Below are 25388 nucleotides of genomic sequence, written 5' to 3'. Positions count from 1 at the left end.
AATTTACAACATGTTGGCATTAGGTCTTCTTTGAAAGTCTGGTAGAAGTCTACACTAAAACCATCTGGCCTGGTCTCCTTTTAATGAATTCTTCTGTTACTTTCGGGGGTTATGAGTTTATTTAAGTTGTTTATCTGATTTTGATTTAACTTTGTTAAGTGGTATCTATCAAGATAATTGTCCATTTCTTTTAGATTTTTCAATTTTGTGGAGTACAGGCTTTTGAAGTATGACCTGATGATTTTTTGGATTTCCTCCGTGTCTGCTGTTATGTTCCCCCTCTTTTCACTTCTCATTTAATTAATTAATTAATTTGTTATGTTTTTTGAGACAGGGTTTCTCTGTATAACAGAGCCCTGGTTGTCCTGGCCTCACTTTGTAGACCAAGCTGGCCTCAAACTCATAGAGATCCACCTATGTCTGCCTCCTGAATGCTGGGATTAAAGGTGTATACCACCATGCCTGGTTCGTTTCTGATTTTCCTAATTTGGATATTCTCTTTATGTGTTTTCTAGTTAGCTTGGATAAGGGTTTTTCAATCTTGTTTATTTTCTCAAAAAACAAAAAACCCCACTCTTTGTTTAATTGATTCTTTGTATTATTCTCTTTGTTTCTATTTTAATGATCTCAGCCCTCAGTTTGATTATTTCCTGCCATCTACTCCTCTTTGGTGTATTTACTTCTTTTTGTTCTAGAGCTTTCTAGTATGCTGTGTTAGTGTGAGATCTCTCCACTTTCTTTATGAAGGCCCTTAGTGATAGGAACTTATCTCTAATCACTGCTTTCAGTGTATCCCATAATCTTGGGTATGTTATGCATTAAATTTCATTGAATTCTACAAAGTCTTTAGTTTCTTTATTTCTGCCTTGACCCTCAAGTTGTTCAGAAGGGACTTGTTCAGTTTCTATGAGTTTGTAGGCTTTCTGCTGCTGTTGAAATCCACCTTTAATCCATGGTGGTCTGATATGATACAGGGGTGTCTTAGGATTTCCATTGCTGTAAAGAGACACCATGATCAAGGCAACTCTTATATAGGAAAACATTTTATTGGAGCTGGCTTACAGTTTCAGAGGTTTAGTCCATTATCATCATAGTGGGAATCACGGCACTGTGCAAGCAAGCATGGTGCTGAAGGGGCTGAGAGTTCTACATCTTGATCCAAAGGCAGCCAGGATGAGATACTGGGCAGAGCTTGATCATAGGAGACCTCAAATCCCACTCCCACAGTGACACACTTCCTCCAACATGGCCACACCCCCTCCAGTAAGGCTAAACCTCCTAATAGTACCACTCCCTATGGCCAAGCATCCAAACACATGAATCTAGGGGGACCAAAAAACTATGCAAACCACCACAAAGGGGTTATTTCAATTTTCTTGTATCTGTTGAGACTTGTTTTGTGATCAATTATGTGGTCAATTTTTGAGAATATTCTGTGAGAAGCTGAGAAGAAAGTATATTCTTTTGTATTTAGGTGAAATGTTTTATAGATGTTTGTTAGGTATATTTGTTTCATAATGTCTATTAGCTTCATTATTTCTCTGCTTAATTTTTATCTGAAAGACCCATTAGTGAGAGTGACGTATTGAAGTCTCCCACTATTAATGTTAAGGTTCAATGTGTGATTTAAGCTTTAGTAGTGTTACTTTTACAAGTGTGAGTGCCCTTGCATTTGGGGCATAGATTCAAAATTGGATGTCATCTTGGTGTTTTCCTTTGATGAGTATGAAACGTCCTTTTAAATCTCTTTTGATTAATTTTGGTTTAAAGTCTGTTTTGTTAGATATTGGAATAGCTATATCAACTTGGCTATTGGGTCCATTTGCTTGGAAAATCTTTTAACAACCCTTTACTCTGAGGAAACGTATATCTTTGATGTTGAAGTGTGTTTCTTGTGTGCAGCAGAAAGATGGATCCTGTTTTCCTATCCATTCTGTTAGTCTGTATCTTTTATTGAGTAATTGAGTCCATTGAATTGAGAGATATTAATGACCAATGATTGTTAATTTCTGTTATTTAGTTGTTTGTGGAGGTATTGGTGCGTGTGTATGTGTGTGTGTATGTGTGTGTGTGTGTGTGTGTGACTTGTTTGGATTTTGCTGGAGTACAATTACTTATTGCCTGTTTTTTTCATGAGTGTAGCTAATCTCCTTGGGTTGGAATTTTTTTCTAGTATCTTCTGTAAGGCTGAATGTATAGATAGATGTTGTTGAAATTTGACTTTGTCATGAAGTATCTTGTTTTCTCCATCTATGGTAGTTGAAAGGTTTGCTAGAGCTTTATTCATAATAGCTAGAAACTGGAAACACTCTAGATGTCCCTCAACCAAACAATGGATAAAGACAATGTGGTACATGTATACAATGGAGTTATGACACAGGTGTTAAAAATAATGACATCATGAAATTTGCAGGCAAATAGATGGAAATAGAAAAAGTCATCCTTAATGAGGTAACCCGGACCCAGAAAGACACAGATGGTATACACTCACTTATAAGTGGATATTAGCTGTAAAGTAAAGAATAATCATGCTACAGTTCACAGACCCAGAGAAGCTAAGTAACGAGTGTTCACTGTGAGGGGAAAATAGAACAGACATCTTGGGAAGACAGGAGGGGTCTGGCAGATGTGGGTGGAAATGGAAATAGGAGGGCTTAGGTGTGGGAAGGATAGAGGGAGAGAGTTCTGGGAGAGATAATTGGAATCAGGGGTTATCTATGGGACAAGCTGGAAACCTAATGCAGTTTTGGAAATTCCCAGGAAGCTATAAGGGTGACCCTAGCTAAGTCTGAGTCTGCCATGATCTCTGATCTAATAGGGAGTCTCTGTCCTGGTTGGGGGTTGGACCTCTGGACTAGCTTGGTCTTTGGTACAGCAGGGTGTCTCTCTTCTGACTGATGTGGCTTGCACCTGAGCAGGAAAACTCCTCTGGAGTTGGAGGAAGGGGCCCCAGCATCCGAGCAGGAAGTGAGGTGGGAGGGTGAGGGAGCAATGGAGTGGGTCTTTGGGAACCCAATGTAGGGAGAGGTGCAGATCATCTGGGGTGTGACCCTCCTGCCAGATGAACCCGCCTCACTCCCTAGACTGGATTCTCTCCTCTCATTAGAATAGTCCATATTTTTTTTTCCTGTTCCTTCTGTTTGCTGTGGCACACAGAGCACACAGAAGCAGCTTCTTGTAGGCAATTGTACTTAGAAGTTTCTTACTTTTTTTTTTAACCTTTATTGTGAGAGTTATCACCCAGTTTATATAGCAGTGACTTGAAAATCCTCTGGAATGCTTTGGTGGTCTTTTGCACAGTATAATTTGAGATTAATCCATGCTGTGTATGTCAGTAGTTCATTTCCTCTTTTTGCAGAGAACAACAAATCCATTGTGTGAATATATAATAATTTGGTTATTTATTCACTTGTTGATGAGTATTTATTTCCAATTTCTAGTTATTATGAATAAAACAAAATTATTTAGACAAGTATTTGTTTAGTTAATTCCTTTTATTTCTTTTGTATAAACACTTGGGTGGAATTGATCTTACATAAATGAGTATGTGCTTATAAGAAACTGCCAAACCACCTCTGAAATGATTTGCCAAGTCTTTCCATTAGCAATGTAGATTCACTCCAGTTGTCTCTCTCCCACACACACACATACTCTTCTTAATTTTAATTGTTTTTGACAATGTTCAAGTCACATGGCCATATTGTAAATTCATATTACTGATTTGTAGATATTCTTTATATGTTTTAGGTATAATTCCTTCATAATGTCCCCCAGTTTGTGACTTATGTTCACATTTTTATAATGATGCATATCAATGGCCAGAAGTTTTTATTTTGACGTAAAGTTTTTCATTTTTTCCATTATGGTTCATGCTTATTTCTTGTGAAAAGCCAGAAACTTTCAAAGTTTGCAAAGCCTTTCTCTTAGTTTTTTCTCCTAATGTTTTTATCATGTATATTATACCTCTTACTGCTTGGTCTATTTGAAAAAAATTATTGTGAATGGTGAGATTTGACTTAAGAGTTTAGGTTGTTGGGTACTTTTTAGGAATATTTAACCATTGAAGCACTATTTATCTTTAAATTCTAGTAAGCATGCAAAGCATAAAATATGCACATTAGTAGGGATAGCATGTGGTTAAGTTGTTTTATTACATTTATTATTGTGGGGAGGGTACATATGCCATCGAGTCTATGTTGAAGTCAGAGGATAATTTGTGGGAGTCAGTTTTCTCCTCCCATCACATGATCCTGGGGATAAAATCAAGTTCGCAGGGCTTGGAGGCAGGTGCCTTTCCCTGCAGATGCACCTGCCTGGCCTTGACATGACTTTTAAAGGCAGGTATCCTGCCTCAGCCTCCAGAGTGCTGGAACCACAGGCATGCCCACACCCCAGAGTCTTCTTTCTCCCACTCTTGTTTTCCTCCCCAAGGTTGGGACCCAGAGTCTTGTGCTTGCTTCATCTAGCCATGTCCAATGTGTAAATGCATTGTGTACTGTTTAGCTTTAGCACTGCTGGTTGAAAATTGCCCTTTGGAGCTGGACAGATGGCTCAGTGGCAACCATCTATGCTGGTATCTGATGCCTTCTTCTGGCATGCAGGTGTGCATGCAGATAGAGCCCTCATAGTCATTAAAAATATATAAAGAGTTTTAAAAAGAAAAGAAAACTGTTCTTTGATCACTGAACTAACCCCTCAGCTGTGTTGGAAATATCTTGGCACCAACATGGGTGTAGTTCTAGATTAAATTCTTGTCTACCCTTATACTAATACTCTGCTGATTCTGACTCCTGTAAAGACTTTCAGCCTAATTTTTATGTTGCCTAATACTTTCTCTAAGGTTTATTGATTTAAGCAGCTGGGACAGAGTTTCTCATGTCATTTGTGTTTGCTAATCCCTGTCTTTTCCTGTCTTTTTGTTTTTGGATGCTTTTTCCTTAGTGAGGCATTTTTATTCCTTTTGTGTTTAATTTTCTATTTTCTTCCTTCCTTTTTTTCTTTAAACCAATCTAATTCTTAGAAGACACTGTTGTTATTAGATTTGTGAGACTAGGTCATGTAGCTCTCCATGTACATGTTTCCTGGGCTTAGCATGAAGGGTAGGTTGCAGTGTGTTTTCCAGGCTTAGCATGAAGGGTAGGTTGCAGTGTGTATCCCCGGCTTAGCATGAAGGGTAGGTTGCAGTGTGTTTTCTAGGCTTAGCATGAAGGGTAGGTTGCAGTGTGTATCCCGGGCTTAGCATGAAGGGTAGGTTGCAGTGTGTATCCCGGGCTTAGCATGAAGGGTAGGTTGCAGTGTGTATCCCGGGCTTAGCATGAAGGGTAGGTTGCGGTGTGTATCCCGGGCTTAGCATGAAGGGTAGGTTGCGGTGTGTATCCCGGGCTTAGCATGAAGGGTAGGTTGCAGTGTGTATCCCGGGCTTAGCATGAAGGGTAGGTTGCGGTGTGTATCCTGGGCTTAGCATGAAGGGTAGGTTGCAGTGTGTTTTCTAGGCTTAGCATGAAGGGTAGGTTGCAGTGTGTATCCCCGGCTTAGCATGAAGGGTAGGTTGCAGTGTGTTTTCTAGGCTTAGCATGAAGGGTAGGTTGCAGTGTGTATCCCAGGCTTAGCATGAAGGGTAGGTTGCGGTGTGTATCCCGGGCTTAGCATGAAGGGTAGGTTGCAGTGTGTTTTCTAGGCTTAGCATGAAGGGTAGGTTGCGGTGTGTATCCCAGGCTTAGCATGAAGGGTAGGTTGCGGTGTGTATCTCGGGCTTAGCATGAAGGGTAGGTTGCGGTGTGTATCCCGGGCTTAGCATGAAGGGTAGGTTGCGGTGTGTATCCCGGGCTTAGCATGAAGGGTAGGTTGCGGTGTGTATCCCGGGCTTCGCATGAAGGGTAGGTTGCGGTGTGTATCCCGGGCTTCGCATGAAGGGTAGGTTGCGGTGTGTTTCCCGGGCTTCGCATGAAGGGTAGGTTGCGGTGTGTATCCCGGGCTTCGCATGAAGGGTAGGTTGCGGTGTGTTTCCCGGGCTTAGCATGAAGGGTAGGTTGCGGTGTGTATCCCAGGCTTAGCATGAAGGGTAGGTTGCGATGTGTTTCCCGGGCTTAGCATGAAGGGTAGGTTGCGGTGTGTTTCCCGGGCTTAGCATGAAGGGTAGGTTGCAGTGTGTATCCCAGGCTTAGCATGAAGGGTAGGTTGCAGTGTGTTTTCCAGGCTTAGCATGAAGGGTAGGTTGCCGTGTGTATCCCGGGCTTAGCATGAAGGGTAGGTTGCAGTGCAGCTAGCATGGCAGCTGATTAGTAGCACTTTATCTGCTGTTTTAGGCACACCTTTTCACTGCTTAGGACTTAGGATTCCTCCTTTGAGGTAGATACTGTCATTACCATGTTATAAAAAGGAAACTGAGGCACAGAGTGAAGGCTGAATAATTCACAGATGACTTATGAAGACCCCAGTAAGTACAGGGGGCTGGGTTGTATCTCAACAGTGCATTGGTTACTGTCTTTTTCTTTAAACGTTTTGTAACTCGGGTTGTATAAAGAGCTGACATACCTGAAGATAAGATACTCTCTCTAAAGCTTAAAACAGTTAATCTAAGAGTAAGTGATTTAAACCACAGAGAGCCCGAGCTACAGGCTGAGATCTACTTAAGCACAATCTTTACAAAACTTGCCTTTGCTCAAAACTTCAGATGAAAGCTATGCTGATTTATAAAGAAGGGAGGCGGACTCTCACTTTATACCACTTTAGAGCCTTATCTTTGTCATTGGTTTGGCTACATATCAAATGTCTGTGCACCCTGACGTTCAGGAGAAAAGGCCAAGGACATGCGTGGAAGGAAAATGTTATGTATAGTGACTACTGTTGAGAGGCCAGTGCTCTGAGAAAACACACCTGCATGCACAGGATACACTCTAAGTTTTTAAAAAGTATATTTTATTAATTTATTCATATTACATCTCAATGGTTAGCCCACCCCTTGTATCCTCCCATTCCTCCCTCCCTCCCATTTTCCCCCTACTCCTCTCCCCTATGACTGTGACTGAGGGAACATCCTCCCCCTGTATATGTTCATAGGGTTTCAAGTCTCTTCTTGGTAACCTGCTTTCCTTCCTCTGAGTGCCACCAGGTTCCCCCTCCAGGGGACATGGTCAAATATGGGGCACCAGAGTTCATGTGAAAGTCAGACCACACTCTCCACTCAACTGTGGAGAATGTCCTGTCCATTGGGTAGATCTGGGTAGGGGTTCGAAGTTTACTGCATGTATTGTCCTTCCACTATAAGTTTTACAGATGGATGTGTATAAGACATACGGCACCCACTCTATAACTAGCAAAATACATGTTTATTATAAATTCGCTATAGCAAATTGTTATAGAAAATAGAAATATAGCTTTTAATGTTTATTATTAAAGCCTATAATTATTACATCAGTATTATCTAGTCCACTACCATAATCAATAAAAGACACAGACACCTGATAGATTTTTAGATAAGCCTTATTTCACGTGGGACTGGGCAGATATATGCCCCCTAAGCCACCTCGTTACCACCCAGCCCCACATCCCATGCCATTTGCTTTAACCATTCCTATCTGGGTGACTTCCCATCCACAATCCCAAAATACTTGCATATTCTTTCCATCTGGGCTACTTCTCTCCACACCATGCCTCAGAGTCAATTCCTCCCAGCCACACTGTTCACTTCATGCGAACCCATCGGTCCCGCTTCCTTCTCCTCCTCTTCTCAGTACCTCTCTCCCTCCTTCACGTGGTCCTTCTGTCAGCCAAGCCTGCTAACCTTAGCTCTGCCCCTCACTTCTGCCTGGCCAAGGTGTGCAGGACTTTTCTTAAGCCAATCAGGAATACGTCTGGAGCAGCGTTACACAGTATCACTTGGGGTATGTGAGACCTCCGGAAGCAAAATAATTAGCAATCAAATACAAATCACCAGACCATGCTGTTACAGAAAATCAATTCTCAGGGAATATTTTCATTGATTATTGCTGACCTTGTGCCATTGTGGTCACTGTGGTTACCATTGAACTGTGGTTTATTGAAAAGGAATTGATACTTTATAACTATATGATTCAGAAAAGTCATGAACTGGACTTGTAGCTCATGTGCAAGGTCCTGAGTTCTATGCCAGCTACTCTCTCTCTCTCTCTCTCTCTCTCTCTCTCTCTCTCTCTCTCACACACACACACACTCTCTCTCTCTCTCTCTCTCTCTCACACACACACACAAACACACACGCACTCTCTCTCTCACACATACACACACACACACTCTCTCACATACACACACACACTCTCTCTCTCTCTCACACACACACACTCTCTCTCTCTCACTCTCTCTCTCTCTCACACACACACACACAGTTGACAAATATAGTTATAATATGAATGTTAGTTTGTAGTCCATTTATTGTTGATGAAACAACATGTATTTGAGAACCTTAGTCACTTGCTAACAAAGGTCCCTAGATCTGGGCATGGGTGGTAGCTGAGTTGGTCAACCCACCAGCTCTCCCACACCTGCACCACTGGTGTGAACTCTCCAGCACTGCCGTTCCCTCAACCCCGACCTGTAGTATCCCTGCCGTCAGACATGTATGAGTTTTAACATATTACTTTTGTTTTAAATATGGTTTATTTAATTATAGAACTTTTTAATAGTAGCTGTTTAATAGCTGATTCACAAAGTTGTTGAACCTTTACTGTCAGTTCCTCCTAGCCTAGTGGCTCTCAACCTTCCTAATGCTGTGACCCCAATAGTTCCTCATGACGTGGTGCTACTTCATAACTGTAAATATCTGTTTTCCAATGGTCTTAGGTGACCTCTGTGAAAAGGTTCTTTGAACCTCCCCCAAAAGGGTCAAGACTCACAGGTCGAGAACAGCTGTACTAGCCAGCCTAATCTGGCTTCAGCTCAGCCTTTGCACGCTCTGATCCCAGGCCCCCAAACCGCCATAGTTTTAATTGCTCCTTGATATAGTATGATAGTGTTCCTAGAAGGTAGCTCCATACCAATGTGCGCATGGCATGCCGGGATGGCAATACTCAATGTGTATTATATTTATTTTGAAGTCATATGTATTTTCATTCGATGTTGCATTTATCATACATGTGGGGTAGTTCAGTTTGTGGGTGTCTGCTCCACTATGGGCTATAGAGTACGTGAGTTTATACAGGTCAGGAAAACTGAGTGGATTCTTATAGTCTGCCTGAGTGATTATCACTCCCATTTGCTCACCCAGGCCCACCAGGTTTGACACCTCTCTCCATGGTGCTAACAGAGATTACTGTGTGGGTGACAGCATTGCACCCTAATGCCAGACACATTTCCAGGAACGGAAGTTAGAATACCCTTCCCTGCCTGAGGCCTGACTAATTTAGGGTCATGGTGTTCAAATCAAGCCTGCTTTTCTGTTTTTCACCTTGTGGATGCTCCTCCACTGGGCCTTGGTGACTCAGTTTCCCCTCTTTCCTTCTTCCTGCCCAGGGACCTTGGTCTGTCTGTCTGTTCATTGGAAAGCCTTGCTAAGGGTTGTGTTCAGGGGTGGGATGGGGAAGGCTGTCACGTTTTCCTGGTGAGATCATTTCGGAAACAAGCCAGCATTGTGGCATTTACTGAGAGAAACAGCAAGCATCCTGGGTAACAGGGAAATGAGGTTTCAAAAGCACATTAGAATCAGGAACATTTTTTAATTGCTTAATTTAGAACAAATACTCAAACTATTTATTTTTAAATAATTATGTTTTTTTCAAGAAATGTATTTTATATCAGAGGGTCAAGAATGATTAGTACTAAGGGGCTTTGTCCAACCTCATAAGCAAAGCTTTTCTTTCCACAACCCTGTTAATTCTCATTCCCCCCCCCCCCAACCTATTTGGAAAATGTTATAAGACTGACATCATGAGGAGAGGCTCTGCCCTCCTGGCCTGCGACAGAAACAAATCAATTCCTCCTCCTGGCAGGCTGGTGGAAGTCCTGCTCTGCAGTGCTTTCTGTTGCTATGGTAACAGAAGAGGGGATTTCCCAGGGGAACTCAATTTACACACACACACACACACACACACACACACACACACACACACACACACGGAGACAATCAGTCTCGCAAAGCTTGATCCATTTTTTGTTGCTATGTGTATAATACAGTAGCAGCAATGAGCCAAGCAGGGAAGGGAAAATAGAGTGACATCCGAGTGTTCTGTGGCTGTGGGACGAGACTTCCCTTGGATTAACACCCCTGATGGCAGAAGTCAATTTAAAATATTTTAATATTATAATATGGCCACTGCTACATTTTGCAAGATTGGTGAAGAGGTCCAAGTTTTCTTAGGATGGCAAAGAGATTTATGGACTCTGAGCTATCAGCCACTATGATGTATAAAGGGATAGGCTTGACTTTATATGAGGAAAATCCACTCATAGAAATATACCCATTGCCTAAAATGCTTCTGGAATGACATTTGAAATATTTTGGGATTAGAATGGAATATACTGTTGAAACTGGTTCTTTTAAAATTATTTATTATCTATTTTTAAATATCTTAATTAAAAATATTTTAATTAAAATCTATTACACCACTTTCCCTGTTTCCTTTCCTACATCCAATCCCTCCCTCTAGTCCCTCTCACATTCTGCACCCAAATTCCTCTCAATTGGTGGACATTTTTCTCTATTATTGATTTATATTCACATAGACACACACACACCCATGTATGTGCACTAGGTACATGAACACACACATATGTAGCTATATGTATATATATATGTAATGTATAGAATCCATTTTTGTGATTTATGTTTATGACTTTAGGTCTGACTTTTTGTATTGGGTAAGCAATTAGGGAGCTCATCCTTGGTAAAGGCTGTTCTCCCTCATTAGAGCTGCCTGTTGTTCATTGTTAAGAGGTTGGACCCCATGAAAACTTCCCCTTCTGCCTTAGTATGTCTATTGATATTGCTATTGTTCAAGTCTTCTTTAGGCAGACATTTCTAGGAGACACACTCTACCAGTAGACTTCCCGATCCTCTGTTTCTTACAACCTTTTTGCCCCCTCTTCTGGGATGTTTCTTTAGCCATAGGTACAAGAGCCGTGTTGTAGATGACTCCATTGAGGCTAGGTTCACCACAGTCATTGAAAATGGTTCATCTTGGAGTTCTTAAGTTTATAAATTCAGAGGCATGAGGAAAGGGGGTACTAGACACTTGTGGTAGCCTAACCATCATCAAGCAATTGTGCTGCCTTAAACAGCATGCTGATGTTAGAGATTTTGTTCTTGACAATCCAGTTGCTGAAATTCATGAGTTTTTTTTTTTAAGCTTTATGAAGCTTTCAAAGTGATATTGAATTAATACTGACAATTTAAGATAAATATAAATACGACTTGTCTGTGTTCTAGGGGATTCATGGATGTTGTCAATTTGTTACCCAAGGAGAGGTGTAGACTTTCAGGGAGGAAATACCAAATGATGAAGTAAATGTAGGTTGTCCTCTATTGTTCTGTTGTCTCTACTTGTTCATTTGGTGCCGAGGGATTGGATCCAGCATCTCATGGCACACTAGACAAATGCTCTGCCACAGAGATGCCTCATCCTTCTATTCTGCCTGTTTGTTTTTAGTGCTGGGGATTGAACCCTGAGACTTGTACGTGCTGGGCAATCACTCATCACTCCACCATGGAGCTTTCTGCCCAGCCCTGTTCTAGTCTGTGAGGAGAATGTTGCATGTAAGGCGAAGAAGGAGGCTAAAGATGTGGGGCTTAGAAAAGGAGAAATAGCTAACTCTTTTGTGGTGCTCAGCAGTAAGGAAGGAACCTAAGAAATGGGCAGGTAAGAATTAGTTTCAAAGCCGGGCATGGTGGTGCACGCCTTTAATCCCAGCACTCGGGAGGCAGAGGCGGGCGAATCGCTGTGAGTTCGAGGCCAGCCTGGTCTACAAAGTGAGTCCAGGATAGCCAAGGCTAACACAGAGAGACCCTGTCTCGAAAAACAAAAAAAAAAAAAAAAAGAATTAGTTTCAAGAAAAAACATAAAAATAGATTTTAAATGTATGTGTAACAGAATCATCTGGGACAGTGAACCTCAGAGTAAAAGTTCCTTACACGCAGATGGGGATATTTGGTAGTGATACTGAGTGACTTAGACCAATAAGTTATCATGAAAGTCTCTGTGCTGGTTTTGTTTTGTTTTGTTTGTCACTATAACAAAACAGCTGAGGAAACAAAAGGAGAAAGGTCTGGTTTGACTTTTGGTTTGGAATATTTCAGTCTATGCTCACTCGGCCCCATCAATCTGGGACTGTGGTGAGGGAGAATGTCAGGGCAAAAGGGGATTGTGGACTAAATCTGCTCATTTCATGGTGGCCAGGAAGCAGAGAAAAAACCAGAGAGAAGAAGACAAGCCTCCCGTGACCTCCTTCTTCCAACAGGTGCCCACTCCCCAACAATGCTGTCTAATTTTGAACCCATTGATGGCTGAATCCACTGGCTAAGTCAAAGCCCTCACAAGTCACCTTCCAGAAGCCTGCTCTATTGGGACCCAATCCTTCAATCCACAAGCCTCTGGGAGTATTTCATATCTAAACCATAATGGCCTCTTTAAAGATCTGTTAACACCCATTTCTTTCAATAATTTTCCTCATTCAAATAACTATCTGAGAAAACTCAAGTGTCCTGCCCCATCCCAGTTACTTTAGAATTCCTGGAGTCTGCCAACTGTCTCAATCAATCATTTAAAATAGAAGCTGTAACATTAGCAAGCAAGTTGTGTCTCTAGCCACTCAGGGGCAGTATGCCTGCCCTTCCTTGTTCTTTTCTAGTCCTGAATGGAACAGGTTCCCTTAGGAGAGAGGAGAGTCGCTATGGCAGCAGCACTGTTGGCAGCACCTACCAGCCTCTTCAGCAGCATTTCTATAATGCTGACTTTGCTAAGTGATAGCCCAGAAACTGCTGAGAAGAGTGAAGAAAAGCTCTTCCCCTCATTAAGCATACAGTCCAGCCAAAGTATTTTCTTCCTAACTGGTAGGTCTCCAAGCATGGGGCTAACCCGAGGAGTTTCCCACTAAGATCTAGGAAGAGTTAAAACCATTTCTCCCCATATCACAAACCTCTCAGATCTCCCCTCCCACTCGTCACCATGAAAGCATTCATGCTGTATCCTGCTGTGACCTAACTTCCTGGACATTCGAGTCTTTTCTCAGCTTCCCCTACCTGTTGGATGCATATCATTTTCTGCCCTGGTTAGTTAGACTTTAAAAATTGTCTTCTCACAATAAATCCCCATTTACACCGCACCTTTTATATGGAGTCGGGTAGTCCCCGGTGCCTCGAGAGGCTGGGTGCTCAATTCTATATCTTTCCATGCTACTGTATTTAGTGGCTGCCACTCCAGTTTAGGGGCTCCTGAAAGAAAGCACTGTTTTTTTATTATTATTATTATTTCATTTTGTTTTTACTCTTTGTGTGTCTGTTGCTCTGTAGTTGGCATCCCCTTATTAAGAGAAGATCCTCTTTCATATGCATTATCTTTTTATTACTTCATTATAAAGATTCTTGAGGATATGTATTTTTAAATAACATTATTTTTATATCTATTCATTTATATCCATGTTATATTTACTTACTTATTCATTTGTGCATGTTTCTGGGTTCACACATCCATGTGTGGAGGTCAGAGGAAAACTTGTGGGGATCACTTTCTCCTTTCACTATGTTGGTGGTTTCTAAGATTGAACTCAATTTTTCAGCTTGGGAGGCAAGAACCTTTCTCCTCAGAGCCATGTTACCAGGCCCTGAAGATATGTTTTAAAGACACACTTGCTAGATGTCAAACTCATTTTTACATCACGTTTACTTATTTTGTGTATGTGAGCGTCTGGGTGGAGAGCATCTGTGGAAAACTGTCTCCCTCCAGCCCCTCTCTTCCTTGGCTTTAAGCTTGCTATTTTGGCTCAGGTGCCTGGCCAGTGAGCCCCAAGGAGCGCCCTGACTCCAGTCCTCAGTGCTGGTTGAACAGGCTGGTTTTCCACCTTTGTAAAGCGCCATGTTTTAGTTTTGCCTTTTTTTGTTTTTAGATCCCAAAGACCTGTCTTGGGAAAGGTGCACCTTCTTTAGACACCGTTGGACACAGTAGCTTTCCCATCTTGACTTTCTTGACTTCCTCTCTTGACTGAGGCAGATGCCTTGAAATGTGACTTGGTGTTTGATGAAGTTTTGTTTGTCTAGACCTGCAGAGGCAAACTACTCCACAAGCCCCAGTCTTAGTAATCTGCAGGTCCCTTGGTGTCACAGTGACTTACATAAATGTGAAAAATTTGCTTCACATGCATAACATATAGCAACAGACATAAACAGTACTCTGGCTTGGGGCCTTTCTCTGCTTTGGAATCCTAATGAGGGCAGGATCTGTCCTGTGCATCTGCAAGCCTACTTAATTAATGGGAAGGTGAACGTTCTCTTAGCAGCATTTTTAAAAGAGTAAAGTCAAGAGCTAGGTTGGATGCTTAACAATACTTTGAAAGTCAGTGAGTAACTGTAAGTCAGCTTAGTGGTAGGACCATGTACAGTATGCTGTTAGAGAACATGACCATGGCTCATACTGATTTTCAAGATAACTAAGTAGGTAAAATTTGATAACATTTCTACCAAGTTTTACTAGGCTTATCTTTGCCAAAGCTGAACGTTTAATTTATAATAATCAGGCAGGTGATTACTTTGGGAACAGATAGAATCTTTCTTCTAAGATCATCTGGTTTGATGATTTAAAAATCAGAAACAAATTGGGGTAATGGGTAATCAATATGCATTAGTTTTTGTTCAATTAGAGAATATGAAAGGCCTTTTTCTTTTTCAGCCTTGCCTTACACCCAGATAAAACTCTGATTGCAACTGGCCAAGTTGGGAAGGAGCCATATATATGCATATGGGATTCCTATAATGTCCACACTGTGTCTATCCTTAAAGACGTCCATACGCATGGAGTTGCATGCCTGGCTTTTGACTCAGATGGACAGGTGCGTATCTTTCTCAATTTATGTTTCCTTTAATGAGTCCTTAGATTTACCTAAAATTATAATATGAATAGCTACCAACATTCGCTGTTTCCCCCTTGGCAGCCTCCTAGAACTCCTCACCGGTTGGCCCCTTTTTAAGCTAGTGGTACTGGTACACCCTTCTCAACAAGCTAGTTTCAGTTTCCCTATTCCCACTCTACTATCTGGCCAAGTAGCTCCATGGAGGAACTCATAACGTTAAGTCCACCAGGGTTCAACAGCCCTGTCTTGTCACCCATTATTAGCATCGCATCTGCGGTAAGGGCTGGACCCAGCCATTTGCACAGACCTCAAGCCCTGCACAAACACTGCACCTTTTGCTCTCAGGTACTTACATCATCTCCTAACGACCCATTCAAAAGACTCTTCTTGAGTCTATCTTGACGTTACTTCTTATTCTTCACCCTTTCCACCCCTCAGCCCCCTTCTAATTCCTGTGTGTTTATACTTTATAATAATTCCAACTGTGTCCCACCCCTCCCCCATTTTCAGGCACAGTCCTTTAAATTCCAAGTCTGAGCCATGTATACTATAATTTAAACATTGTCTTTTTTTAAATTATTATTTGTCTATTATTATGTATACAGTGTACATGAACACCTGCAGGCCAGAAGAGGGCATCAGATCATATCACAGATGGTTGTGAGCCACCATGTGGTTGCTGGGACTTGAACTCAGGACCTCTGGAAGAACAGACAGTGCTCTTAACCTCTGAGCCATCTATCCAGGCCCTTAAACATTGTCTTAATTAGTATTACCATAATTCTTATTTATTTATATTGTATATAAATACAATGCCTATTACTGTGTTGTCTGCATGTATATATGTGTACCACATTCATGCCTAGAGCTCAGAAGAGGACATCACATCCCCTGGAACTGGGATACAACCCTAGGTCTTCGAGCACGAACAAGTGCTGTGAGCCACTGAGCCATCTCTCCAGCTCCATCTTCACAGTCTCTCAGTAGTTCATTTCCACAGCTAAAAATGTCAGAGTGTCTTAAGCAACAAACCTTACAGTAGTACCGAATGAAGTGTAACATTGTAGGTGAGCACCCTACAGCTGACCAGCTTTCTCTCCACCCTCTCCACATAGTCAGGCTAGACAGGGTGGACTATGTGCCCTGGCTCATGATCCAGTCGTTATCTGAAGCTCACTGTTGGCTTGCTTTGCCTCTTGAAGAGACTCATTCCTTGAAAACACCACAGAGGTATGAAATATTCCCAGTACCCACAAGTCATATCTCTTTCCTTGGACATACAACAACACTGGAAAGAAAAGAGGTTAATATAGCTTTAAAATGGGAGTGAGAACACAAAGGGCTCCAACTGCATTCTCGTTTTGCTAAAATAGCTAAAAACTGATGTTGGCTGTTTCTTAACAATTAAACTTTATTATACAACCCAACTAGCTTACACAAAAAGGAAAAAAGGTTAAAGGGACAAAAGAGTGAACCTTCCGGTATCCGTTCCATGGGACGGGTCCTTAGGTGTCTCTCTGGCCCGCGTGCTGGTCCAGCTTGCTTGCTGCTCCACAAGTGCTCAAGCCCGGTCTGAACCTGTTGTTCTCTCCTCCCCACCTGCCTGAGTCACGTGGGAAGGGGTCTCCTTCTCCCCTTGAGGGTCAATTAGAAAAACAATAGTCCAGGTGGGGTTCCCAGGTCTGCTTCCTGAATTCCGGCCCAGGATGGCTCCACTCAGTCTGTTCCAAGGTATTCATGGGGTGCCCCAAGGGTAAAGCCTGCCAAGATTGCTTCCACCTGTGACAAAGCTTAATCTTTCCCACAAACAGCTTTTCTCTCTTGCCTTCATCATGTCTCAATGTTGTGTCCCCTCTGCTGTCTCTTTAACCCTCTGTGTATTAATTAATTTATTAAGTCAGTGTTTAGCTAATTTCAGTGTTGATTTTTAAGTCAGTGTCATAGAAAAACCAGTGAGATTACTCAACCAAAGTAAGAGTAGGAAAAAACCACTGGATGAAGATGAGTTGACCTGATTTGAAGTGCTTTTTAAAATTTATTTTATTTTTTAACATACACATTTATATTACTGCACATATATACAATAAACTATTTATAGCAAGAAGAACCATGCCACAATCAGGAATTATATAAATGTTACATTCTTAGTGTTTTGGCTATTTGTATTTGGCAGCCTTGAAGAAACGTCTTTCCTATCTTGGTGCATCTAAAATTCTGAATGTAAATCAATCTCGTCACATCTTGTTATTATCAACTTAAAACATCTATCTAGACCTAAAAATATCTTAACCCCTAAACAACTAAGCTTCATTGTAAAACTAAGCTAACTGGTCTTCAGCTCCATCAGAGACTTGAGAAGGAATAAACTTGAAAACTTGAGTATGCCGGGAATGCAAGTTAGTAGCTTTCCAAATGATAAGATGACAGAGACAGTTTGCTACCTGAATAGTCACCCAAAACTCTCTATTATGCTGGAGCATCTTCAGCCTTCTGGCCCAATATATCTGACAGACATATTTGTGAGGCAGGAACTATTGAGGACTTGCTTACCCTGTCTTGGCAGAGTTTGGCCGTCAACTCTGCCTGGGATTTGAAGCATTTTAAAGTGGTTAACTTCAATTATCTTCTACTGTTGTGAGAAAGCACTGGTCATTACTCAGTTTTCTTCCTTGAATTAGAATTGATATGAATGGCTGAACTGAATGAGTTATTATGCATATGGCTGTATCACAGATGTAGGCAGATGTGTCCACTCATATGCATAGTCTGTGATTTTTTTCTCTATTTTTAGCAAATATCGATACCAAATTTTGTTTTGGAGCATCACAAAAATGCTTTGTGATAAAGGAAAACTGAGCTTTAACTCTGACTTCTTTGTTCATTTTACTTATCTTGTTTTTTATTTGAGTCATCCATTTTCTTCTGGAGTGCTAGCTATTTCTCTTGAAGTTCTATTTCGACAGCTGGGTGGACTGTGTGGTTTTTAACTGTCAATTCAGAAGGGTAAGCTGTTTGCTGTGATTGATTTTACAGCTTCCTGATGCTTATTTCTTCAGGTCTGCTGTATTCTCTGGGCAGAGTTCACTGAAATCCAATAATACCGAGAAAATGACAAATTCCTCATTACCTCATAATTGACAAAGGCAATAGAAATACTTTTCCAGGTAGCTGTGGGGCCTGTCACTGTAAATGAACAAAACAGATTTCTTTTGGCTTTTTTTTAACTCAAGAATAACTGAGTGTCATTGCTAATGTTTGTTAACTGATTTTTTCCATTAAAAATAAACTGAATTAAACTCACTCATTCTAATTTTCTTATACTGATAAACACATAAATCATGTTTTATAATTTCTTTTTAAAATTAATTTATTTTTATTTTATGTACATTAGTGTTTTGCCGGCATGTATATCTGTTGTTAGCATGTCAAATCCCCTGGAACTGGAGTCACAGACAATTATCAGCTGTTAGGAATTGGAGCCAGTGCTTTCAGGCACTGAGCTGTCTCTCCAGCCCCATCTTATAATGTCTATTGCTACAACTCTCTCAATTAAAATTTATAGCAACTATGTTTATTAAGGAAGTATTCTAAAACCTCAAAATATGCTTTTTATATAAAATATTTCTAATAGAACATTTTTTTTTTAGATAGGGTTTCTCTGGATGTCCTGGAAGTCTTTTTGTAAACCAGGCTGGCTGGCCTCGAACTCACAGAGACCCTCCTGCCTCTGCCTTCTGAGTGCTGGGATTAAAATTGTGCACTACCATGCCCGGCTTAATGGAACTATTTTTAGTGAAGAAACTAGAATAATCCCTTTATAGCAATATATGTGCATTAAGCCATATGAGACTCTGACTTCCATACATACCATATGAATATATAGTTAGACATGCACTTTCTTGCTGAAATGGTTGATGCTGTTGGCTTGGCAGGACCTAGGATCACCTAGGAGACAAGTCTCAGCGTGCTTCAAGGGATATTCTAAAGTAGGTTGAAACAACCTTCACTGTGGGTGGCACCATTCATAGGCTGGGATCCTGGACTGAATAAAAGGAGAGCGTGAGCTGAGTCCCTCCATGCCCGAAGGACTGCATCCCCTGGAATGCTGAGCCAAAATAAACCCTTCCTTAAGTTGCTTTTGTCATGTAGCTTGTCAAGGCAGAGAGACAAGTAACAAATGCAGAAAACTGGTTCTAAGAAGCAAAGCCATTGCTGGGATGAGCCTGATCATCGTTGGAACTAATTTGTGGGAGGAATATAGAAGAGTCTGGAACTTTCTACCAGAAAAACCATTGAGTATTGCCTGCAGAACTTAGTATGTCCTTATGGATGGAGCTTGGGGCCCAAGATAAGCATGGACAGTGGAGGTTTGGCTCATGGGCCTTCAGATAGAAATGGAAATTCTATTGGGAACTGGATTATAGGCCATTTTTATGACACTCTAGCAATGACCTTGAGTGAAGCTGAATACTAAAGTAATGAGTAATTTGTTTAGTGGAGCAAATTTCAAGACAGGATAGCATCCAGGCTGTGATATGATTATATTTTTTTGCTACCCTTATGCCTAGGAGAATTTTCCCAGAGTGAGAATACAGAGACTGCTACAACTTTGGTCTGAGAAAGCCAGGACCCATCTCAAGTCAGCACAGAATTTAACTGTGTTGTGTGCATGGTAATATTTTGCAAGCATGGAAAAATGCAAGTTTGATCTAGTCATGAAGTCTTCTTTGAGAGAAACACTGAGGCCAGGCAAACTGAAGCATCAGCTACAATGGGGACCCCAGGATATTGGAGATGTCACAGCCATGGAGCATCTTTTGAGGACAAGTTCAGGCACACAGTGGAGCCATCCCAAGAGAGAGTGTGTGCTGTGGGCAACAGAGCTGGTGGTAGAGCTACCCAAGCCTTTTAGACTCAGATAGTTCCAGCACACGCCCCAGATGTCAGACATGGAGCTTCAGGATATGGTCTTTTCCCTACTGGGCTTCAGTCTTCTTTGGTTCAATTTTTCATTGCTGTGCTATTTCTTCCCTTTGGAATGGGAGTGTTTACACTGTGCATTTGCATGTTAAAAAATCGTACAGTGCTTCACAGTGAAGCGATTCAGCCTTTATACATACTAACAGCGTTTGAATTGTAAAAGACTATGGTAGGAAGTTTTGATGTTAAATTAAATACATTTGTATAGATTCTAGGATTCTGTGCAGCCAAGGAGAAGAAGATTATGGCTGAAAAGTGGTTTGTTTGGGTGTCAGTTGATTGGGGGGTGGGTGGAGTAGTAATGGTTAGTATTGTCAACTAGACACAGCTTTGAACCACCTAAGAGATCAGCCTCTGTGAGTGCCTGTGAGGGATTACCTAGGTTGGCTAACTGAGTGGAACAAGTCTCCCTAACATACTTTTCCATGGGCCAGTGCCCTGGACTACATAGAAAGGAGAGAGAGCTGAGAAGGAGCCCTTTTTGCTTTCTACTTTGGATGTAATGTGACCATCTGTCTCCTGCTCCACCCACTACCTTCCCTGCCACAATCGACTGTATTCCCTGGAACTGTGAGCCAGGACAAAGCCTCCCTTCCTGAGGTTGCTTTAGTCAGGTATTTCATCACAGCCAACACAAGTAACTAGTGCACTCAGAAACATTCTCAGTGAGATGTGTAAGCCCATGTATTTCTCTATTACCATACTTAGAATCATTTGGTTTGTTATTATTTCACAGTTTGACAAGGTAAAAAGTATTTTTTTTTTTACTCATTTCACAAATGAGAAAACTAAGATTTAGGGAGGCTAATTTTTCCAAGGTATTTTATTGTTATGCCCAATTATGTATGCATTTCTAAACCCTCATCAGAGAAGCTTCTATTTGCTTGGCACAGAGATCCACAGCTGGCCAAGACACGGAAAATAGGAGACTGATGGTTGCTCATCCCTAAGCGGACATACTTAATACATCCCAGGCCTGAGTGTCATTGCAGAAGAGGGGCAAAAAGACTGCAAGGGTCGGTCACAGTGGAAAACTACAAGGAAATCTGGACACAGCAGGGCAGTTGCACATATGAACTCACAGTAGTTGTGACAGCACAAGACCTGTGCAAGCTCAAGCCAGAGGAATCCCAGAGTGGAGAGTTGAACATGACATTCTACCTCTTTCTCTGCTGTTGGCAATTGTTAGCTGTTTTTGGAGAGAGAGAATCTGTGTTCCTTAAGACTGTAGCCCCTGGTAAGGCAACCATACTCCAGCGGATGGCCACACATTAGTCTTGATTGGTAGGGGGGAAAAAATCAAAGGACACAAAGGTGGGTGAATGGAGAAGCAGATATAATCTAAATACATGTACAAAACTCTCAATGAACTAATAAAAATTATTTTACATCTCCAGGGTCTTCCATCTTGCTAAAGAAGCCAAATTTATTTACTTTGAGCCAAGACCTCTAGTAAAAGATTCTGTCTCCTGAGAGGTGTCCTGCAAGGACCCTTGGTTTGGGTGCTATGAGCACCTGCCTTTGAATCTTTTCATTTTGCCTAAAAATAGAAGTTGAGTTTAACTTTGAGGGCAAGAAACTGATGTGACCTCAAAGGATTCAGAGGGGTTCAATAGCAGATAGCGCACTCCTATTATTAAGATTATGTATCCACTAGGCACTTTAACTGTTTGCGAAATTATCAGGCTCCTTTATTGGATGTTTTCTGTATGTGTTTACCAGACTCTTCAGTTTGTACAGTATGAGGAAAATACTTAGATTATGGAATTTGTAGCTCCCTAAATCTTGCAGTAAGAACTTGAGGATCCGAGTCTGGTGGTTCACCTCTCTAATCTCAGCACTCAGGAGGCAGAGCAGGAGAATGGTCAGGAATTTTTAGGCCAGCCTGGTCTACAGAGTGAGTTCTAGGCCAGCCTGAGGTAGAGCTACATCCTATGTCAATGTTTCTTTTTTTTAAGGCAGAATTTCACAGTGTAGTCTTGCCTGTCCTGCAGCTCGCTAAGTACCCAGGCTGCTGTGGAGTTACAAGTCTTCTGCTTCTGCCTCCTGGAGCTAAGGTTACAGGGATGACTGAGTCATTATTCTGATTTCTCACGATAACATTTAAATGGTTATTAACTGTTCGGAGCCAGCCCAGGGTCATTCAAGGCTAAAAGAGTCTAATGGCAAAATACTGATGCCCCATTCCAAAGCTAACTTCCTCCTTTCAGCCCCTGCATAACTTCCTCCTTTCAGCCTCTGCAGATGTTGTTTAGCAGGTTAGCTAACTTCCTCCTTTCACCCCGTGCAGATGTTATTTAGCAGGTTAGCTCGGGACTTTCCGAGAGATAGTTAGCTAAGATAAGATAGGAAGTGTTCCGAGATGAACCACAGGATGTTCCCCTGATGGCATCATCTGGAGGCATTCTCGGCCCCCCACCCCTGCTGCTTAGCCCCTGCCTCCACCCCATATAAGCTTTTGCTTTTGATTCAATAAATAGACCTTGATAGGAATGCTACTTGGTCTCGCCTCTTCTTTCCCATCCCATCTTTCAGGTATGGCTCCCCTCGAGACCCTGTAATTACTGGTCTTGCTGGATGGGACAATTAACCCCTGCCTTCAAGGTGTGTTCTCAAGACTGCTGCTGGCCTGTCGGCAACTTCACAGCTCTGCACATTTGGATCCTCTGGTGAAAAGAGTATGCTACTGTAGGCCTGACATCTATGGTGGCACCTTTAGTGTGGAGATCAGCATGGGTTTCGGTTCCATGCCTGGTTGAAAGTAGGTGTGAATAATTTCAGCTATTAAATTGTTCCTTCTTTCCTCCCTCCCTCCCTTCTTTTTCTTTTCTTCTTTCCTTAAGCGTTTAGCTTCGGTGGGATTGGATGCCAAAAACACAGTCTGCATTTGGGACTGGAGAAAGGGAAAACTTCTGGCCTCGGCTACTGGCCATTCTGATCGGGTAAGACCTGTGTGAAACCATAGAGTCATTGCCATTTTGTCCTTCAAAGTAAATTTGCCATATGTAAAATTTCCCCTGCATGTTCAACTGGCAAGCGTGACTTACTTATAATCAGTTGGTAACTATTGTTACTGCTTTTCATGAGCAAAACAGATTTTCAATGATGGCTCTAATAGAACAGAATTTGAAGTTATAGTAGTTTAGATGTGTTCATCAATGTATGGAAATGGTTGTTAGAAAATGTTTACAAAATATTATTATAAGTGTTTATATTTTATTTGTGATTTCTTAATGCTATGTAACCTATGGCCTGCTTGTCATTTGTATGCTGCATTTAATGTGATCAGAAATGGTGGATACATGTAGCATAGATCACAAGATAAGAGATTACATAGGCATAGCCCATGCCTGGTCAGACACTAATTTCTCTGTGGTCTTACACAATTGAACAACCTGTTTGATTTATTGCTTTGCTTTCTAATTTATTTTCTCCTTTTTGTATTTTTCTATAATTTTCCATATAGAATGAGGCACTAATTAAACATCAAAGTCATTTTGTTGCTTAATATAAGTTCTGAAAATGTTTCTAATGGTGCATGTGTAAGATAAAGGAACCTCACAGTAGGTGGAAATTCCCTTCCAGCATCAGGTCGTCAGGAGTCCCACAAGTGACCACTGTAGAACTCGTGTTGGGAGAGGATTGGGGACCTCGGACTGTTGGTTCCTCGCTGTACCTGCACACATGATGCCCATCAGCAGGCTCTGCAGCCTAGTGGCATGAGGGCCCTACTCCTGGGGATTTAAATGTTACCGAAACTGACTGACTACGTGTGTTGGTCAGTTTTCTGTTACCGTGACAAATCCTGAAGAGAATAAAGGGCGAAGGGTTTATTTCAGCTCACGGTTTCAGTGATGTCCGCCCAGGTGTGCTCAGCTGTGTCCTTCTGGGCCTATAGCAAGGAGAAGGGCTTGGCAGGGAAAAGCCTCTCTCCATGTCATAGCAACCAGGAAACAGACAGAACAAGAAACCTGGAACACGTTACATGGAACACGTTACATGGAACACGTTACATACTCCTCACAGGCACACTCCCCCAGCCAGCCTCTATCTTCTGAAGAACTCTGCTCCAGATTAGCACCCATGATCCCGCCACTCGGGGCATTTGCCCACATTGAATTATAGATAGCCATTAAGCTCTCCTAAGTAAAATGTACTGTTTTATAATTCTAATTTTTATTGAGAAGCTATCACCAAAGTGTTTTGTCAGCACTGTGAAGAGTTCCAGAAACTTTGATTTAAAAATTACCCCGATTGTCAAAAGTGGTTTTTCACAAATGGACCAGTTTAATACACGATGCCAGTTGTACTCGGTGAGCAGGTTACTTGCTTGTCTCCTGGGCTGAAGGTGGGTAAACCACAAGGGTGCAGAGGCTGCCTCTGCCGATGCTCTCACAGCCAGGGCCCGCATTGTCAACCTGTACTGCCCACATTAGCAAGGGCCTCAGGGTAAGGTCTTCGTGACTGCATCTGTCTCTGAAGAACATTTACTTTCTTGACAGATTTTTGATATTTCCTGGGATCCATATCAGCCAAATCGGATGGTCAGCTGTGGGGTAAAGCATATAAAGGTACAGTAGCTCTTTGTTTGTGCTTAACTTTCGTATCTTCCATGAAAAAGAATAGGTGTTGATACGGGTGATTTTTATTTGCTTTTTCTTTTTCTTTTTAATTTTATGTGTATTGGTGATTTGCCTGTATGTGTGTCTGTGTCAGATCCCATGGAACTGGAGTTACATACAGGTGTAAGCTGCCATGTGGGTATTCGGAATTGAACCCCTGTCCTCTAGAAGAACAGCCAATGCTCTTATCTGCTGAGCCATCTCTCCAGACCCTGTATTTTATTTTATTTATTAATTTTTTTGAGACAGGGTTTCTCTGTGTAGCCCTGGCTGTCCTGGAATTCACTTTTTAGATCACGCTGGCCTGGAACTCAGAGATTCTCTTGCCTCTGCCTCCCGAGTGCTGGGATTAAAGGTGCACACTACTGTGCCCAGAAATACTGGTCTTTTAAAACATGGAATCTTAGATATATTCAGCAACTTCAGGTTGGTGCTAAATGGACCTCCTGTCCAGCTGCCTGCTAGGCACTTGACTGTCACTGTTTTGCAATTCTGAAGCATAGCCCCCATCTAAAATAATCTGGATAAATAAGACAATGAAAATAACCAAGAACTCGAGGATCAAACTAATAATGGGGAAGTATGTGTATTTACTAAAGCATGTTAGGAGTTAAAATGATATAAATAAGAAATTTTAAAGCTGTGAGGTAAACAATTTGTTTGACAATTTTGGATATGGTAGTGCCTCTAACCACTGGCTCCTAAAACTATTTGAATGACGAATTCAATATTACTTTATACTATATACAAAAGTAA

At 41.6% G+C, this 25388-nt stretch overlaps 1 protein-coding gene across 1 annotated transcript in view; it reads left to right on the top strand.

Annotated features, from left to right (window-relative positions):
* Positions 1–25388, top strand: part of EML6 (EMAP like 6) — a 263811-nt gene that overhangs the window by 108247 nt on the left and 130176 nt on the right. Inside the window, exons 3-5 of the mRNA XM_084797495.1 lie at positions 14850–15009; positions 22854–22952; positions 24513–24581. Coding sequence (XP_084653621.1) covers positions 14850–15009; positions 22854–22952; positions 24513–24581 — 328 coding nt within the window. The remainder of the gene's footprint in view (positions 1–14849; positions 15010–22853; positions 22953–24512; positions 24582–25388) is intronic.

Source organism: Acomys minous (genome assembly GCF_964271855.1).
Source record: "Acomys minous genome assembly, chromosome: 10".
NCBI classification, from domain to species: Eukaryota; Metazoa; Chordata; class Mammalia; order Rodentia; family Muridae; genus Acomys; species Acomys minous.
Note: the sequence above shows the minus strand (reverse complement) of the source record. Positions and strands in the feature narration are given on the sequence as shown.